General features: G+C 46.5%; 2 protein-coding genes across 6 annotated transcripts in view; one reads left to right on the forward strand and one right to left on the reverse strand.

The window, feature by feature from the left end:
* The window catches only part of GDAP1L1 (ganglioside induced differentiation associated protein 1 like 1), a 52690-nt gene extending 44784 nt beyond the window's left edge, over nucleotides 1-7906 (reverse strand). The window contains exon 1 of one of the 3 annotated variants that reach the window (XR_011379875.1): nucleotides 7749-7855. The gene's annotated coding sequence lies outside the window, so the exon portion shown is untranslated. Of the gene's footprint in view, nucleotides 1-7748 lie in introns of all 3 variants that reach the window. The other 2 variants (XM_070051820.1, XM_070051819.1) reach the window with 2 other exon arrangements.
* Nucleotides 7907-7975: 69 nt separating this feature from the next.
* Nucleotides 7976-18264, forward strand: OSER1 (oxidative stress responsive serine rich 1). Of its 3 annotated transcripts, none has more exons than XM_051845036.2 (4): nucleotides 7976-8128; nucleotides 11600-11716; nucleotides 14560-14673; nucleotides 17029-18264. In XM_051845036.2, the coding sequence occupies exons 2-4, from the start codon at nucleotides 11640-11642 to the stop codon at nucleotides 17714-17716; spliced, it is 879 nt and encodes a 292-aa protein (XP_051700996.1). In that variant the 5' UTR covers nucleotides 7976-8128; nucleotides 11600-11639; the 3' UTR covers nucleotides 17717-18264. The 3 variants fall into 3 exon arrangements, with proteins under 3 accessions (XP_051700996.1, XP_051700998.1, XP_069907923.1); XM_051845038.2 differs by lacking the exon at nucleotides 7976-8128 and adding an exon at nucleotides 10482-10762; XM_070051822.1 differs by lacking the exon at nucleotides 7976-8128 and having other exon boundaries at nucleotides 11598-11728.
* The last annotated feature ends 1394 nt before the right edge of the window (nucleotides 18265-19658 follow it).

Below are 19658 nucleotides of genomic sequence, written 5' to 3' on the forward strand. Positions count from 1 at the left end.
CCACAGTTGTGGAGCCTATGAGCAGGGGGAGTATTTTCCCACCCCACAGAGCACTCAAGTTCGGTATGTTCAAACTGAGCTGATGCCTGACGGGCGGGCATCTCCGCACAGGCAGGCAGGGAGAACAGACTGCCTGGGGTCAAACTCGAGTCCTGCCCCTCAGCAGCCGCGTGACCTCGCGCAGTGACTCAGCTCTGCTTCAGCCTCCTCACGTGGAAAATGAAGATGGTAATGGTGCTCTCCTAGGATTGTTGCGAACATGAAAATGAGTTTTCTGGCATATAGTAAGAACCATAAAATCATCGGCCATTATTCTCACCCTCAATTAAATGAGGTTCTGTCTCCACACCTTGTCTAGTAGATGCAACAGCTTAATTAGAAACAGGCAATGGTATCCACTGGAAAGCAAAATGTCCTGGTCAACTTCCTCTCACTAACCCACCTCCACCCCACCCCACGCCTATCAGTCTCTCACCCACTCTTCAGTCTGTGACCCTGTTCTCCGCACTTACAGCCACCTGTGCTTTACTTTTTTTTTTTTTTTTTTTTTGACAGGCACAGTGGACAGTGAGAGAGACAGAGAGAAAGGTCTTCCTTTTGCCGTTGGTTCACCCTCCAATGGCTGCCGCGGCCAGCGCACCGCGCTGATCCAAAGCCAGGAGCCAGGTGCTTCTCCTGGTCTCCCATGGGGTGCAGGGCCCAAGGACTTGGGCCGTCCTCCACTGCACTCCCTGGCCACAGCAGAGAGCTGGCCTGGAAGAGGGGCAACCGGGACAGAATCCGGCGCCCCGACCGGGACTAGAACCTGGTGTGCTGGCGCCGCAAGGTGGAGGATTAGCCTAGTGAGCGGCGGCGCCGGCCATGCGCTTTACTCTTTACATCACTGCCAGCCCAGGCTGAAACCAGAGCCATCTCTTCAAAATCAGTCTGCTCGCTTCTCCCCGCTTCCAGAGCTCCCATGGTTCTCAGGATAAACCCCTGCCACGGTGTTAAGACCCTTCATGACCTGATCCTTGCTTTCATCTGCACTACAAGCTCCTCCCCAAACCTGTTCTGGAATTCCTTCCTTCGTGAAGGGGCCAAGTGCCGGCTCCCCTCTAACCAGAGCCCCTGCCCAGTGCCCCGTGGTCCCTTTTCAACCCACTGGCTCCTCGCTGTCCTTCCGCCTGGTTTCAGTTTCAGCCTTCCTCAGCGTATTTCGTGTCTTCCTCTCCTGCCGACTCTCCAGGAGGCTGCCAGGGTGACCGAAATGCTCACCAGCACAGCACCGTTCTGCTTAAAACCATTCCTGACCCGTAGGACAAAATCCAAGCTCCTTCCCACGATTCTCTCCTTCCGTAGGCTTGGCCTGGTCTCCAGTCACCCCTGCCTTCCCTGTGCCCAGGCCATGCCTGACTCTGAGAGCATCCCCTCCCCCTGGAAGGTGCCGAGAGGCTGCCCTGCACCTCCCATGGGGGGCCTCCAGGGCTTCCCCTTCCTCCTCCACTGGCCCGTGCACTCCTGCCCAACACAGGCGAGCAGCAGGCGCACTCCACGGTCTGTGGAAAGAACAAGTGGAACTGAGGACACGAGGGGCAACCCGATCCGTGTGGTCAGAGCCAACTGCACGCAGCTCTCTCTGCTCTCCCAGGTTCTAAAAATGATTCACACACACTCAGTGCCCACAAACACGCTGCCCTGGGGATGGGATGTACTTCCTAACAGGGCAATTGTGGGGACTGAATTTTTTTTAAAGATTTATTTTATTTATTTGAAAGATAGAGTTATAGAGAGAGGTAGAGAGAGAGAGAGAGAGGTCTTCCATCCGCTGGTTCACTCCCCAGATGGCTGCAACGACCAGAGCTGTGACATCCAAAGCCAGGAGCCAGGAACTTCCTTCAGGTCTCCCACGCAGGTGCAGGGGCCCAAGGACTTGGGCCATCCTCTACTGCTTTCCCAGGCCATAGCAGAGAGCTGGATCAGAAGAAGAGCAGCCGGGACTAGAACTGGCGCCCATATGGGATGCTGGCACTGCAGGGCGGGGCTTTAACCTGCTACACACAGAACCAGCCCCAGGGACTGATGTGTAAATTTTAAAGCTTCCAGCACATAACATGCAGTGCCTTCACTATATACATGAGAGGCCACAGAGTTATACTCTCCTTTTTGTATTCATTAAGGCAGAGAGGGAAAGGGAAGGAGAGAGAAAGAGAAAGCCAGCGAGAATACTACCTCCCATCTGCTGGGTCATTCTCCAAACACAAGTGCTTGAGGCTGGGATAGGCCAATGCCAAAAGTCTAGAACTCATGGCTAGGGCCCCAATGTGGGTGACAGGGAGCCAACCCCCTGAGCCATTACCTGTTGCCCCTCAGGGTCTGCATTAGCAGGAAGCCAGAGTCAGGAGTCGGGAGTTGAAGCACGCATTGAATCTAGGCACTCAACAGGGGAGGTGGGAGTCTTAACCACCAGGCCAAATGCCTGCCACTATACTGTAATTTTCATCAACTCTAAAACATCATTGTTTTAAAGACTCAACTTTTTTTTTTATATGTACAATTAAGAAAGAAAAAACTAGCAATTATGCCAGGGCACATTACTGATTACAAGACATATCCAGGCCGGCGCCACGGCTCAATAGGCTAATCCTCTGCCTAGCGGCGCTGGCACACCGGGTTCTAGTCCCGGTCGGTCGGGGCGCTGGATTCTGTCCCGGTTGCCCCTCTTCCAGGCCAGCTCTCTGCTGTGGCCAGGGAGTGCAGTGGAGGATGGCCCAAGTGCTTGGGCCCTGCACCCCATGGGGGACCAGGATAAACACCTGGCTCCTGCCTTCGGATCAGCGTGGTGTGTGGGCCGCGGCGGCCATCGGAGGGTGAACCATCGGCAAAAGGAAGACCTTTCTCTCTGTCTCTCTGTCTCTCTCTCTCACTGTCCACTCTGCCTGTAAAAAAAAAAAAAGACATATCCAGATTTTCAGAGGGCTAAATTAAGAGACAATAAGTATCTTAGATTCCATTGAAACAAACAAAAAAAAAGTAATGATAAAGAAAAGAGGCAAACTGTCCTCAGGTCATTTGGATTCTAGTAAGAGGGCCCAACAACCAAGACATATTGACAGGTGGAAAATACATGCCGTAAGGAAAACTAAACCAGGGTAAGCGGATACAGAGTGCAAGCAGTTCCCGGGGTGGCCAGAGACGGTTCCCTGGGGAACCATCATGAGCAGAGATTAAATCAGAGATGCACTGTGGGTAAACAGTGATCCAGCAGAGGAAACATCACATACAAAGACTTAGGAGGGGAGTGTGTCTTGTGGGTCCAAGGAATCCAGGCAAGTGTAGCTGGATCATGGTTCCAGATCCTGGGCAGATTTCTCCAACCCGGCTGTATTCCCCAGGTGGAAGTGCGTACTCCCGGTCTAGTAAGACATGCAGCGGTGTAGGGCTGGGAGCCAAGTGCTGCTGTGTGACTCCGTGTTCAGGAGTGCGGGTGTAGAGTTACACTGCCCTGACTGGAATCCCCATTCTGCTGCTATGTGGTCTTGGGCAAGTTTAACTATTCTGAGCCTCAGTTTCCTCAGCTGTAAAATGGACATAATAAAAGTATCTATTTCACAAGTTGTTCATGAAGGTTAATAATTGCAAATGAAGACACATTGATTACTATTATCATCACTACTTTCTATCTCAAAGTAATTTTATTTTATTTTATTTTTTTAAAGATTTCTTTTACTTGAAAGTCAAGAGTTACACACAGAGAGATCTTCCATCTGCTGGTTCACTCCCCAATTGGCTGCAATGGCCGGAGCTGTGCTGATATGAAGCCAGGAGCCAGCAGCTTCTTCCAGGTCTCCCATGCAGGTACAGGGGCCCAAGGATTTGGGCCATCTTCTACTGCTTTCCCAGGCCATAGCAGAGAGTTAGATCAGAAGGGGAGCAGCCAGGACTCGAACTGGCGCCCATATGGGATGCCGGCACTGCAGGTGGAGGCTTTACCTGCTATGCCACAGCGCCAGCCCCACCCCCACAAAGTAATTTTAAAAAGTATATCAGGGGCCGGCGCCGCGGCAGTGCTGGCACACCGGGTTCTAGTTCCGGTCGGGGTGCCAGATTCTGTCCCGGTTGCCCCTCTTCCAGGCCAGCTCTCTGATGTGGCCAGGGAGTGCAGTAGAGGATGGCCCAAGTGCTTGGGCCCTGTACCCCATGGGAGACCAGGATAAGTACCTGGCTCCTGCCATCGGATCAGCGCGGTACGCCGGCCGCAGTGCGTTGGCCGCGGCGGCCATTGGAGGGTGAACCAATGGCAAAAAGGAAGACCTTTCTCTCTGTCTCTCTCTCTCACTGTCCACTCTGCCTGTCAAAAAAAAAAAAAAAAAAAGTATATCAGGGCCAGCGCTGTGGCATAGTGGGTAAAGCTGCTGCCTGAAGTGCCAGAATCCCGTATGAGCACTGGTTCGAGTCCTGGCTGCTCCACCTCTGATCCAGCTCTGCTATGGCCTGGGAAAGCAGTAGAAGACGGCCCAAATCCTTGGGCTCCTGCACTTGCGTAGGCGACCTGGAAGAAGCTCCTGGCTCCTGGCTTTGGATCGGCGCAGTTCCAGCTGTTGTAGCCAATTAGGGAGTGAACCAGTGGATGGAAGACCTCTCTCTCTGCCTCTCCTTCTGTCTCTGTGTAACTCTGATTTATAAATAACTAAATAAATCTTTTTAAAAAAAGTATATCAAGGTAAGGAATAAATTATTTGAGGCTTAAAACATAAGAAAACACTACTTTTCCAGATTACCTCTGCCAGGAGGGCATTCATGTCCTGAGGAAGATAAATTCTGTCAAGACTGTGACCTTGCATTCTCCAGGGCTGTACTGAGCATCTGCTAACTCCCAGGAACAGTGTTATGCTCTGGGAATTCAACAGTGACCTTGATACATCCCTCGCTCTCAAGGATGCCAGAAGCTACAATTTCCAAGGGCACCTGAAGTGTTTGGTCCTGACAATATTCACTTGGCAACCTCTGGGAAAAACCACCATCAAGCCTCCCTCTTCCTTACTCTTCTCCAAGAGTGCTGTGGATGGCAAGGTTTCAGACGGTTTAGCTCCTGACTTACTAGCACTGTGCGACACAGAACAGGTTTTCTAATCTCCTGGGACCCAGTCATCCTCCTTGCAGAATGTGTAAAATCTCAGGATGATTAAATGAGAGAATACGTCTGTAACTGCTCCTCAGCGGAGGGCAGCCTTTACTATTAGCATCGTTAGGCTACAATGAGTGGGTTATTTATTTATATTTATGTATTTGAAAGGCAGAATGAGAACGAGAGAGAGAGAATATGAATAAGAATCTCCCATCAGCTTGTTCACTCCTCAAATGCCTTCAACAACCTGAGCTGGGCTAGGCCAGGCCAAAGCCAGGAGGTAGGAACTCCATCTGGGTTCTCACATGCCTGGCAGGGACCCACGTACTTGAGCCATCATCTGCTACTTCCTAGGGTGCACACTAGCAGGGAGCTGGGTGGGAAGCAGAGTGGGGCATCCCAAGCAGCAGCTTAACCTTTCACCTGTCAGCTGCTGAGCCTCCGGTATGAACACAAAGAGAATGAAAATGCTTTACCTAGGACTCACTACGCGCTTTAGGTTTAACAACCTTACACAGATGCTCTTTGACTTACAATGGAGTTACATCCCAACAAACCCAACTTATGTTGGAAATATGCACAGTCAAAAACACATTTTGGGGTCCAGTGTCATGGCATAGCAGGTTAAGTTGGGGTGTGAAAGGCTGACAACCCGCACGGGAATGCACGTTTGAGTCCTGGCTGCTCTGCTGTTTCAGCTCCATATTAATGTACGTGGGAAGGCAGCAGAAGATGGCCCAAGTGACTGGGCCCCTGCCACCCACATGGAGACCCAGATGGAGTTCGTGGCTCCTGGCTTGGGCCTGGCCCAGACCTGGCTGTTGCAGCCATTGGGGAGGATGGAAATCTCTCTCCCTCTTCTCCTCCTGCTCTGCTTTTCAAATAAATAAGTAACTCTTTTTTTTTTTTTTTTTTTTTTTTTTGACAGAGTGGACAGTGAGAGAGAGAGACAGAGAAAGGTCTTCCTTTTGCCGTTGGTTCACCCTCCAATGGCTGCGCGCTGCGGCCGGCACACCGCTCTGATCCGATGGCAGGAGCCAGGTACTTACTTATCCTAGTCTCCCATGGGGTGCATGGCCCAAGCACTTGGACCATCCTCCACTGCACTCCCAGGCCACAGCAGAGAGCTGGCCTGGAAGAGGGGCAACCGGGACGGAATCCGGCACCCTGACCAGGACTAGAACCCGGTGTGCCGGCGCCGCAGGCGGAGGATTAGATTATTGAGCCGCGGCACCGGCCATAAGTAACTCTCATAACATACGTAATACATTTAGCTTACTGACCATTGTGGCTTAGTAACACAGCGCACTGTGTAGTGCCAGCTGTAGACCCTGGGGTCACAGGGCTGCCTGGGAGCTAGGCTCACCGACACTGCCCACATCGCAGGAGTGTATCCTGTGCCACATTATCAATAGCTGAGCGAAAGATCAAAATTCAAAGTATGGCTATCCCTTTCACACCGGAAGCTGGATGGCCTATTCCATGAACTGCAGATTTTATTCCCAGACCTGGTCCAGGCCGTCCAAGGTCTGGCTGTAGTTCAGTTGGATTTAGTCCAGTAGAGTGATACCCCTGTGGTACCGAGGAGAGTTGCGAGGGGCCGGTTTGGACTCAAGAATAAAAAAGGACAGGGCTAGAACCAACTCTATTGAGAAAAGCCAGCCTTCTTCCTTCTTTTTTTTCTTAAAGATTTATTTATTTGAGAGTTACAGAGAGAGAGGGAGAGACAGAGAAATCTTCTATCCGTTGTTTCACTCCCCAAATGGCCACAGCAGCCAGGGCTGGGCCAGCCAGGAGCCAGGAGCTTCTTCCAGGTCTCCCACGTGGGTGCAGGGGTCCAAGCACTTGGGCCATCCGCTGCTTTCCCAGGCGCGTTAGCAGGGAGCTGGATCAGAAGCGGAGCAGCCGGGATTCACAAGGGTGCCCTTACGGGATGAGGACGTTGCAGGCGGCAACTTAACCTGCTGCGCTCCCTCGCCACAATGCAGGCATCTCTTCCCAAGAAGCTTCGCGATGTGTAGACAGCAGGCAGGGACACGCGCGGCCGCACCAGCAAAACTAGGCCCCGCGATGAAGGCGTCGGCCACGCCAGATCGCTCCTTCCCTGCCTCCCGAGTGAGCAGCCGTCAGGATCAGGACTGGAAGACCCCGACGATCGCCGCCGTGGGCGAGCCGCCTACGCCTTTTTGCCAAATACGCAGTGCGGGTGCGTTTCGACGGGCCTCACGGCCTTCCCGGAGATCAGCGTGAAAAGAGGAGATGCGCTGACACAGCCAAGCGCCACAGACGGAAAAGCCGAGATGCGGAGAGGGAGAAGCGGTGCCTCGGCACTTCCCCCCCAGTTCCGGCCTCACAGCCGCGGCCCTGCCCCAGGCCAACTCCTCCGGCTCTCCGCAGGCCCCGAAAGATCCCCAGGAGGCCAGGCTGGCGCCGGAGCCAGGAGATGTCGCAGGGGGTCCAGACTCCGCCGCCACCAAGGAGACTCCGGGCGAGCGCCCCAACGGGGCTCAGCCGCCCCGGAGACTCCGCACACGGCTCAGACCCCGAGCGGAACTGCGTGTTCTGGGGGACTGCGGGTAAAGGGGGACCCCCGAGGAAGTGGAGGCGGCCGGACGACGGCGAACAGCGAGTACTCACTCACCTGACAGAGAGGAAGCAGGCACGCCCCAAAAACAGACCGTGAGCAAAGCCACGCCAGAGGGAGGAGGGAGAGAAAAGAATAACAGGAAATGACGTCAGGCGCACGTGCTTCCCAGAGGGGCGGGCACCAGGCGTTAGAGAGGCGCGGCTGCCGCCCTGCGCCTGCGCAGCAGCCGTCGGCCGCGCTGCCGAGTCACTGGGGCGGGCGGGGCTTGCGCGGAGGGCGGGGCGCGTGCCTGGGTGACGCAGGCGCAGTGCGGCTCCGGAGGCGCGGGCCGCCCCGTCCGCTGGTGTGGATCCGGGTCAGTCAGGCGCGGCGACCGGGGAGAGACGATCTGAACTGACGGCACCGGATCACCGGAGCGCTCCAGCTGCGAGGAGGTAAGGGCCCTGACGTGACGGGGAGGGGCCGCGGCACGGCGACGCGGCCTGCGGGCCCGGCCTGGCGGCGGGCGGCTCCCTGGGGGCCCGCCCGCCTCTCGTCGCGTCGTCTCCGGGCGCCGACTGCCCGGGTTCGGGCCTGGGCGTCCCAGCGCCCCCGGATCCGCCGCGGCCTGGCCCGGCCGGAGTTCCGCGCGGTCGCCCCTTCCCGCCTTGTTGTCGCCTCACAGCCCCCGCCCGCTCGCGCTCCTCCGCCGTCTCCCGCCCGGCCGTAGCTTCCCCTTTTCGCTCCCTTCAGCCGCCCTTTGCCCCTTCCCGCCCTTTCCCGCTCTGCTCCGAGCCCGGCTCTCGCGGGCTGCCCCCGGCTCCTCCGCCGTCTCCTGCGGTGTCCCTGGCGCCTCGGCCCCACTCCAGCCTGGGTTCTGGCCCGAGAAGTCTCCCGAGGGGGCAGAGCCGGGGCCCTGGACAGTTCCCCCGCGGCCTTGTGCCCGCTCTCCGAGCCCTCCCGGCTTCTGGGTGAAAAGAACCAGCGCCGTGCGTCGTGCGTGGAGGGGGCCGCGAGTGTGTGTTTTTGTCCCGGGGGCCGCTCCTCTCGCCTGTTGGAGGCTTCCTGGACCGGGGCTTCTTCCGCGCCTCCCGGCGGCCTGGGGAAGTTTGAAAGTCTTGGACATTGTGAGGACACTCGCGCCGACCCCTCCAGGAGGTCTGGGTTAAAACGGCGAGGGGCAGCTAGGATTGTGACACCGGCTCGGCGTCGAAAAGCCCGAGAAAAGCAGGAGTGTTCCCCCTGACGGAGGGACGTAAGAGAACTTACTTCTGAGCGCTGAGGGGGAAATCCGAGGCGAAGTTTAATTGCCCGGTGTCATTCGACTTGCTACAAAGTAACTTTTAATAGATCTTCATGGGTTTAATCTCTGTGGGGATTAAGTCGCTGCAGTGAAAACTTCGAGAGTGTCTGCCACAAGTTTAATGTCAAGGAGAGCAGACCTGTTGTATATCTGCTGTTCGGAGTCGCTCGGACAGCTCTTGCGTTGAGTGAATGGGAAGTTGGAAATCTCGAGGCGCACAGTAAACCTTTTGTTAATTACAAACACGTTCTGATCTAGCTCCTCAGGTCATGCCCAAGACTCACTCTCGCTGTGGATTAAAATCACAGCAGAAAAATTAATCAGGATGCTGCAAGTCTGAAAGTAGTTGAGATAGAACTTCATTCCTGAACTTTTAGTCTGCAGCCAGGTTTTTATTTGGGTCTGTTTTGGGTTTTTAGATGATGGATCCTTTAGTGTGTCAACCGGAATGCTAGCTAAGTGTGTATTATTGTATCTAGGGTGATCATCTGCCCTGCTAGTAAGTCAGCACTGTGTAATTAAGTTACATATCTGGGTGCAACATTTTTTTGTTAACACAGTGTTATATTGTGAGCTGCTGGGAGCCAGAAATGAGATTCTAGACCTTACAGACATGGAGTTTACAGGCTTTCTGTGTGTTGGGTTCACCCTTCTATCCCTAGCGTTCAGTCTGACCAAGCACATGGCAGGAATTCTGTACATATTTGTGGAAGGACTGAATTTCTGCCTATAGAGTCTAGCAATGAGTACTTAGATGTGACGGGTACTTAAATATTGACTGATCTCTAGAGAGGCCAGAGAGGGTTTGTGTGGGGTCTACAGGTTGAGGAGACTGGCTCAGATGTTTATTAACTCTCTAAAGGGCCATAGGCAGTGTGTGTTTAACAGATCATAAGGTAATTAAGAACTGTACGTCAGACTTCAGTTCTGTCAGCGGGGAGAATATATTTACACTCCGCAAGAGCATCCTTTGAGATGCTGTGGAGTTTGAAATGTACTAGATGTGTGATCTCTGTTCATTCCTCCCCCAGGTATGTAGATTATTATGGGTTATTGGGTTTTGGGTGGTGAGATGGAGAGGATTCTACTTAAATTGAGAAGAATCAGAGACTGCTGGAGCAGGACTTGTATGAATAAAGGTTTCCTAATGTTCCCGCGCTGGTTAAATAAACCAGCAAAATCTGTGTGGAGAGAGTATTTAAATTTTGTCCTAAGAACTTAAGCTGAAAGCTAGCAGAATTCTTCGCTGTTTGCAGTGTTCCCCAAAAAGATCTGGCTAAAATACTCTAATTTCTACACATGAATAAATGAAGTGAAAAGACTCGATTCCTTGCTTCTTTATTATACCATGGATACTACATGGTTACATTATATCAAACATATTATGACACCTTGACCTTTAGAATATTGGAGGTCTCACAATAACATCAAACTCACCTCTGAGAAATGAGCAGCTGTGGAATCAGAGGACCCACAGGTCCGCAGAGAGTCCTTGCTGCATCCCAGAGTGCCTGAGAGGAGTCGGGGGAATGGGCTTGGTGCTAACATTTTTCTGTCATCTGCTTTTTGTTTGACTTAAAGAAAATTTCTGATTCCCTGTGATATGTTCACAGATACTGGTTTGCTATTTTTTTGTTCAGGATTTGAAAGTGATTAGTTTATTGCCCCGAGTGAAAGTAATTTAGAGATTAGATTCTAGAGTTTATTAACAGACTTCTTTGTTGTGTTTCTTGCTGCCTTGATTGGTACTTCATTCTCCTGTCTCTGCTTAAATACAAAAATCAAGGTAAAAAGGAATTGAGAACTTTAGTTAGAGGAGGTTGTTTAAGGGCCCATCTACAGAACAGTAATGTGTAATTTTTACTTTACTTCCTAATTCTTTTTTTGTCTAAAGAAAAGGTCTGGTCTGTTCTTTATGAAAGTATAGTCCATTTATTTCTTTTTTGCTTAACAATTACAGTATTTAAAGCTATGAGGGGAAAAAAAATGAAAGTATCAGCCTTATAAGTAGAGTGTAGAATAATCAATAATTGAAATAAACTTCTAATCTTGCTTTAACAAGATTAAAGCATCTTGTTCTTTAAAACGTGTCTTCGTGAATATTGATATCTGGATCAGAATTGCTTGAGAGAAATGCTATCATTTATCATGAAGTTATACTAAATTGGAATTGTTAGAGTTTGGACAAAAAGTTATCATTTTAAAGAATCAAAGCACCGTAGTATGAGCTTTTCCCTCTTATTTCTGATGTAAAGGTCATTTTGTCTGAAGATTTCTAGTCCTCTATCATTGGAGAGGTTTCCCCTGTTCAGAAGTATGTGAAAATGTAGATTTCAGATGATTCCCATTCCAAAAGTGTCTTACACAGTATTGGCATCAGTTATTTGTACAGTTTAAGTCCCATCAGAATACATATATATTTTCTGTTTGATTTCATTTGTTTCATCTTAAATAAAACCCACAACCTCCCAGGCATCTACACTGAGACTTTCTTTTAGAAATGAAAATTTACATTTTTTTCTTCTGATAGAAGTTATATCAGGAATATGGATTTTAACAAGAGGTATACTTTTGATCCTGCCTATTTCCACATTGCTCATCTTATTTTTATTTTCTGTCTTAGAATTAACGGGAACATCCATAGTAGTGTAAAACCTTTAACAATGAAATCTGAAGCCAAGGATGGAGAAGAGGAGAGTCTACAAACTGCTTTCAAGAAATTGAGAGTGGATGCATCGGGGTAATTAAATATGTAATTGTTATTTAGAAGTATTTGTTTACTAGATTTAAGTAGTCCTTTTCCCCTAAAGAACTCTTCCTTGTCTAATATTTCTTTATTCATAGAAGACACATGCTTATAGTGGGACAGTCTACCAAATTCTGCACAATATTACTTTAAGAAGAAACCCTTCTGTTAAATTTGCAGAGTAACAGCTCCTTTGTATTCCTGTGTTGGATGTTCTGGTTTTCTTTAACTTTGAGGAGGGTTCTCAAAGGTTATCAAGCAGTATCCCTTCTGAGGTTTCCCCATACGTCTCAAAGGAATCACAATATTTTTCACTAAAAATGAATTGGCTCAGTAGAAATCTATGAAGAGTGCTGATTTCATGGTCTCTGATTGCTGAGTCTGTCACTATGGAAACCTCTATTCAGTAGTGTTCTGACACTGAGATCGATAATCTTGGACCCTTTGGCCAAACTAATTAGAGCACCTGCAGACCAGCTGCTGTCAAATGTTAATATTTCTCCCTTTGCAAAATGTTCTGTGCAAGGCTCTTCTCACCCTCATGTGTTGCTCTAGGCTAAAAGAAGCTCAGAATTTTAATGACTTACGATTTTTCATTTATATGAATGGGAACCAAATGCTGGCAAGGTCAGAATAAAACACTTCACAACAAATAGTAGTAATCATTGCTAATGTCTGCTACTCGTTTACTCACACCTTCACCACTGGATTAAGTACTCTGTGCACACTATTAACCCTCACTATCACTTAGAGGTAGGTAGTACTGTCATTTCAGTTTGCACGAGACTCACAAAAATTAAGTCACTTGCGAAAAGTCACATTGGTAAGAAGAGAGAGTCATGATTTGAATCCAGACTGTTTGACTCCAGAACCTGTGTTCACTATCCTTTATATGGTACCCTGAAGACAATATGAAATGTATGCAGTACCTAGCACAAAGAATTAGATAAATGTTATATCTGTTTGCCAGTTGATAATACTGTTTCTAGCCTACCAAAGATTTGTGTTAATAAATTTGTATGGTAGATGTTATAGGTACTCATCTTTGCTTTCATGACACTTTAAAACATATCTTTCCTCACAGAGGTTTTTCCAGTGTGATCATCTTACCATTTCACATCTTTACTTGGATAAACCATTTTAGGAAATGGAAACAAAGCACAGAAGCAGTTAGTTACAGATTGTGGTCACAGTGTATTCTTTTGTGATTTCTGGTATAGGAATAACTTCTTTTTTAAAATCAGGAAAGTACTAGGAGTGTATACAAATATAAACATGGAAATCACTTAGTGTGTAAACTTACTTGTATGTAAATAACTCTTGATATCCAGGCTTTTTTCCTGATGTTTTAAAAAATTTAAATGTAAGCCATTTCAGTGCTGCTAAAAATTAGTTGGAACATGAAAACAAATCTTAACGAAGTATTCACGCAGTGTATTATTGAGAATTATACAATTGTAGCATGTGTTCTGCCTTGAGTAAAATTCTAGGAGGAGAAGGAGCAGTAGAGAACATTTGAGAAAACCAAATAAGAGTGGAAGGGGTGAGTCATGAGTATGACTAAGCAGAGTAAGACTTGGGTAGTGTGTCACACGTTTTGAGTTGTTTCATATTGTTGCCTGTTTACAAAAGGGACATCTGAGGGACTGACTCACACGCTAACCGAGCCTTGCCAAGAATTCAGCATGATCCTGTTGAACAGGTTTTGATTCCCCAATGGTATTTGTCTTATCAGGATAAATCTGTATATGTTTATCATAAAACAACATAATCTGACCATAAAATAATACATGCTTACTATAGAAAAAATATCCAAAAATAAAAACGGATAAGAAAGGAAGAATCATAATTTTACATCCAGACCATCTATATATGAGGCTATGTACTCTTTTCACATAATTGAGAGCCTAATGTATATAGAGATACATCCATGCTGTTTTCTCCTGTTGGAAAGATCTCATTATTAAAAATTCTTTAATTTTTAATACATTCTTGATATTCCACTGTATAGCTGTGCTTTAATTTGTATAATCAGTATTTTTCCTATTGTTGGATATTTAGGTTATTCCCAGTTACTTAAAATTATGTTTTAGTATCTTTTTACTTTAGTGTATTAATGTCTCTTTCTAAAGGATTTTTTTTTTTTATCAATACCATGGCATATATAGCAGAAGCTCTGTGTATATATGTATTTTTGTGTACTGAAAAGGTCTTAGAAGGATTTACATTAAAATGTTAATGTGGCTTATCTCCAGGTTGTGAGATTATAGGTGATTGTCTTTTTCTCTGTTAAATTTTTTCATGTTTTTTTAACGAGAACCTATATTACCTGCACAGTTTTGATCTGTAGAGCTTTAATTCTGAGTAATAATTGAAGTTTATTGTAAAAATTAGAGTATTTTTCTAGAAGTTGTGTAATATTTTAAAATGTATTTATTTTCAATATAGTTAGATGGAGCCTCCTAAAGTTTTTGCTCCTAAACTTAGTTTCTACAGCTCTGGGTTGCTTGTATAAAACAAGTGATCCATGTCATTTGCATTCTCTCTGGATATAGGGCCTGATCTGCCCCAGATAAACAGCCTAAATGTCTATTTATATCTGGCTTCTGGTTCTACCTAAGAGTCATTCTTTGGCTTATGATTTTGCAACTATTGGCTTTTAAGGATCTTCCTTATTTGGCTTTAGAAAAGAATTTACACTGAAAGCTGAGCAATTTTTGAGAAATCTGAACTAGAAAGAAGCTAAAGGTGTTGATAAAAATTGTATTTGGGTTGATGAGAGCAATAAATTCTGCTCATTGTAGTTTTCTGTAACAATAAACTGTTCCTGCTTTCAGGTCCATAGTGTCACTGTCTGTTGGAGAAGGCACAAGTGTCAGAACATCGGTCAGAACGGTAGCAGATGATAGCAAACCTAAAACTGCATGTGCAGCTAAAGACGGTTGGCATGGGTAAGAATTTTTTATTGAGATGAGTTAAAGTCTTTTTGATTTTTTTCCCCCTAAGTGTCCAGAAGACTTTGTTTTGAAATAGAAACCAAGACTAAAAGATGAGGGGACCCATTCTGCTTATTTATGAATTTGTTAAGGCTTTAATATGGCTTGGTCCGTAGTCAGTTTTATGACTATCCTGTGTACATTTGAGCAGAGCAGGTCTTCTCCAATTACAGCTTCTTGGGTTCTAGGCCCACTAAGTCAGGCTGTTGAATGTGTCGGCTGAGTCCTTCTTTCACTCTTTCTTGTCAGACCTGTCAGTATTGAGAGGTATGTTGGTATCTCCTCCGTGGGAGCATATTTGTCTCTTTTCTCCTTAAGTTATGTATTTTTGCTTGATGTGTTTTTGAGATTCTTTTGTTAGCTTTATATAGCCTGGGTTCCTTCAAGCTAGAAATTTTTTCCTGGTGAATTGAAACCTTTAGTATGTAGTAACAGTCTTAATCCCTCATGATTACATTTTTTAAAAGTCTACTTTGGAATTTGTGTAGCTAATCCGGTTTTCTTTCAGTTAGTGTGTGCCTCATCTGTCTTTTTGTATTCTTTCAACCATTCTGTATTTTTACATTTTAGGTGTGTTTCATATAAATAACTTCTGGCTAGGTTTTATTTTGTTCTGTTATTTATTTCTATCATTGCATTTTTAAAAAACTGAATTTAGTGTGTATATATATTTGTTTTGATTTGATATTTTTAAACTTATGGCATTTTAGCTTATATGTTGTCCTTTTTCTTTAGTCTTTTTTCCTTCTTTTCCCACCTTCCGTGTCCTCACCACCTTTTAAAGATTTGAAAAGGTTTTGTTTGATTTTTTTTTCTCCTTTATCATTTTTCCCTCCACTGGTTTGGAAATTGTATACTTTGTTTCTCTTCTTTTGTTAGTCTTGAAATTTACCATGCATGCTTTTAACAAAGACAAAAAGTTAATATTTAAAAACTCCTTAGAATGCTTTTATTTTGGTCTAGTGTCTTTCATGATGTAGTTGGCTATTTCTTAAAATCTTGTTTCTTTTTCAATTTGCTTTATAGTTTTGATTCTCTTTTTTTCTTTGCTCCCTCAGTTCTTTTCTTTATGTACGTTTTTTAATGAGTAATTATATATTGTGTTTGATAAGTCCTAGTATCTGAAAATCTCCAGAAGTCTGCTAGGGAATCTAAATCTGTTTGTTTGTTTTGGTCAGCTGTTTCCAGTGATAAAAATAAGTCATGGGGGCCAGCGCTGTGGCTGACTTGGTTAATCCTCCGCCTGCGGCGCCGGCACCCCATATGGGTGTTGGGTTCTAGTCCCAGTTGCTCCTCTTCCACTCCAGCTCTCTGCTGTGGCCCAGGAGGGCAGTGGAGGATGGCCCAAGTGCTTGGGTGCCTGCACCCACATGGGGAGACCAGGAAGAAGTACCTGGCTCCTGGCTTCGGATTGGCATAGCTTCGGCCGTGGCAGCCATTTGGGTTGTGAACCAATGGAAGGAAGACCTTTCTCTCTGTCTCTCTCCCTCACTGTCTAACTCTGTCAGAAAAAAAAAAAAAATAAAAAAAAATCATAAACCTAAGACTGGTGATAATGGCATATTGGCCACAGAATGATATTACTATGCTCAGGCTTTGGGCACACCATTGGGCTTTACAGCATCAGTTTAAGTTGTCTACAGTATGATTCTTCAAAGACCGTCTGGTAAAAGGCTCCCAAGCTAGGGTGAGGACAAGGCACATGTACCATGTTTGGCACAGGAGATTAAATTGTCTCACCTTCCATAGCTTACTAATAAGGAGATGTAGGGGCTGGCATTGTGACAAAGCAGGTAAAGCGACTGCCTTGAGTGCCAGTTGGAGACCCGGCTGCTCCACTTCCTATCCAGCTCCCTGCTAATGCACCTGGGAAGGCAGCAGAGGATGGCCCAAGTGCTTAGGTGGGCCCCTGCACCCATGTGGCAGGCAGGGAGGATGCTCCTGACTCCTGGCTCTGGCCTGGCCCAGCCTCAGCTGTTGTGGCCATTTGGGGAGTGGACCAGCAGATGGAAGATCTCTCTCTCTCTCTCCTGTAAATCTGACTTTCAAATAAATAAAATAAATTTTAAAAAAAGATATGAAGAAAAATAAAGAGTCAAGAGGAAACAACAACAATAAAAAAAGGGAGATGTAGAAGTTTTTGAGACACAAAGAGAACTTGAAAATGGAGGCAGCCACGTCTCTTTGGGGGAGGTTTATGACCTTTGAGAAAATTTATGACCTGAGAGGAAATGTATTTCCATTGATCATGAAGAATCTGTTTAGGAGAGCTCTGTATCCGAGTGTCTTCTCTTATTTCTTTTCTCTTAGGTCTACCAGGAAGTCGTCACGAGGAGCAGTGAGAACCCAGCGTCGTCGACGTTCTAAATCTCCTGTCCTCCACCCTCCGAAGTTTATACATTGCAGTACAATAGCATCTCCTTCCAGCAGCCAGCTCAAGCACAAGAGCCAGACTGACTCCCCTGATGGCAGCAGTGGGCTTGGAATTTCATCCCCTAAAGAGTTCAGTGCAGGAGGAGGCTCTACTTCTGTTGATGGAAATCACACAGGGGCAGTCGTTGAGCCTTTGAGAACTTCGGTTCCAAGGCTTCCATCGGAGAGTAAGAAGGAAGACTCCTCTGCCACTACCCAAGTCTCCCAAGAAAGTCTCAAGGCCAATGATCTCTCTGACTTTCAGTCTGTTTCCAGGTTAAACCAGGGCAAACCATGTGCATGCATAGGCAAGGAGTGCCAGTGTCAGCGATGGCATGATATGGAAGTGTATTCCTTTTCAGGCCTGCAGAACGTCCCTCCCTTGGCTCCAGAGCGAAGATCCACGCTCGAGGACTACTCTCAGTCGCTGCACACCAGAACTCTGTCTGGGTCTCCCCGCTCCTGTTCTGAGCAAGCTCGAGTCTACGTGGATGATGTGACCATTGAGGACCTATCAGGCTACATGGAGTATTACTTGTATATTCCCAAGAAAATGTCCCACATGGCAGAAATGATGTATACTTGAGAGCGAGAAGCTAATTCTTATGCTTTAAACCAATGAAGGGTTGTCAGAGAGATTTAGTTAATGGCAGCCCCTGCAGCCACTTTGTGTGAGAAGACATCTCTTTCTGCTCACTGTGCTTGCAATAAAAACTTTTCTTGGCATCTCAGTTAATCCTCCTCCTTTAAACATTCTCTCTTGAGTTCTTACATACCCATCAAGGCAAACAAATCCCAGAAAAAATCTGTCATTTAGAAATGTTCCTGATGTCAAAGAAACCATGATGACTTGACTTACAGCGGTGGGTATACCATAAAAGCCTTTGTAAAACAGTGCATTTTTCAGGTCTGTTTAAGATTTCTTAGCCAAGGAAAATCAAACATGGTTTTGTAACTGGACTGAAAGTTTGTCATGTTGTAGTTGCCAGCCTGGAATATTAGAATTTGTTAAGACTGATTTAAGCCATCTCTGATTTAACACCAGATTTATTGTGTCTTTTCAGGTTTCTTATGTTATTGTTAAGCCAGGTATCTAAGATTTACATTCAATTTGAATAAACTAGCTGGCCTGCCTGTGTTGTTTGAGGGAGTCATTGACCATCACCAATAAACCTCTGCTGGTGCCATTCACATGAAGTACTCCAGTAAGCAGCAACCTCGGGTGGGCCACTTCCCTTGGAGCAAGGGACTGTGACGTTTGAAACTCGTGTTTGTCTTCTGTCTCTGCCATTTATGGATGCTGTGTTGGTGTGTTGCTTGCAATCAGCTGGTCATACAGGCCTCACACTTGAGGTTCAAACATTCTTCCTGATTATTATCTCTTTGACAAGCCCCCCTCAGACCAGCAATCCCAAGAATATTTTGTGCATACTATACTCTCCATTTTGGGGCAGCCATCCCAAAATTCCCTGCAAAAATTGGGGGGGGGGGGGAATGTCTTTAGTTTTACCTGAAGGATGAGTAAGATGGACTTTGCATATGCCACATAGCTTAGATTTTAAGTCACACACCCTAAGCATACCCACCAAATTTAGTGGAAATGTCTACCAGGAAATCTGTTTAGATTGCAGTACAAGTTTCTGCTAAAGTAGCCCACTGGCTGTGTGGCTGATTCTTGACAGTGGAGCCGGGGGACCTGTACAAGTTTACTAGGAAAGCCCAGAATTTGCATAGTGGGAGGCCCTTGCTAGTCACCAGTTTAGTTGGAAGTTTTGTAACCTCTGAGGGTTGTGATTAGAGTGCCTCGCCATCACAGCACTAGAAGTTAAAACGCTTCTGAATCATGGTGTTAGAAGGTAGACTATTTTGTATAAGGCAGTAATTCTCAAATGTTTTGGTCTTAATACCAATTCAGGCCCCCAAAGTGTACATTCTGTGCATGTGAATTATATCAATATTTACCAGATTAGAAACTACAGGTTGGGGTCAGGGTTGTGGTGTTAATGGGTTAAGCCACTAGCTGCAAAGCTGGCATCCCATATACGTGCCGGTTCAAGTCCTGGCTGTTCCACTTCTGAACCAGCTCCCTGCTGATGCACTTGGGAAAGCAGTGGAGGATGGCCAAAGTGCTTGGGCCCCTGCTACCCATGTGGGAGACCAGGAAGAGGCTCCTGTTTTCCGCCTGGCCCAGTGCTGGTGGTTGTGACCATTTGGGGAGTGAACCAGCAGATGGCAGATCTCTATCCCTGTCTAACTCTGCCTTTCAAATAAAAATTTTAAAAATGTATCTTTAAAAAAACTTTATTAAAAAAGGAAAGTAAACCAGTGTATGGAGATTGTGCTTGCTCTCCTGCCTCAAAATAATTCTGTAAGCTAATACTTCTTCATGAAAAATGATTCCAAAACAAAAAATATTTAGGAGAGGGGCATCATTTTATACTTTTTGCAAATCTCTGGAATGTTTGGTTTAATAGAAGGAGTCTGCCTGTTCCTGCACTCAGTCTGGCCATGCAGCATAGTGTCTGACC

The sequence above is a fragment of the Oryctolagus cuniculus genome, chromosome 11 (assembly GCF_964237555.1).
Source record: "Oryctolagus cuniculus chromosome 11, mOryCun1.1, whole genome shotgun sequence".
NCBI classification, from domain to species: Eukaryota; Metazoa; Chordata; class Mammalia; order Lagomorpha; family Leporidae; genus Oryctolagus; species Oryctolagus cuniculus.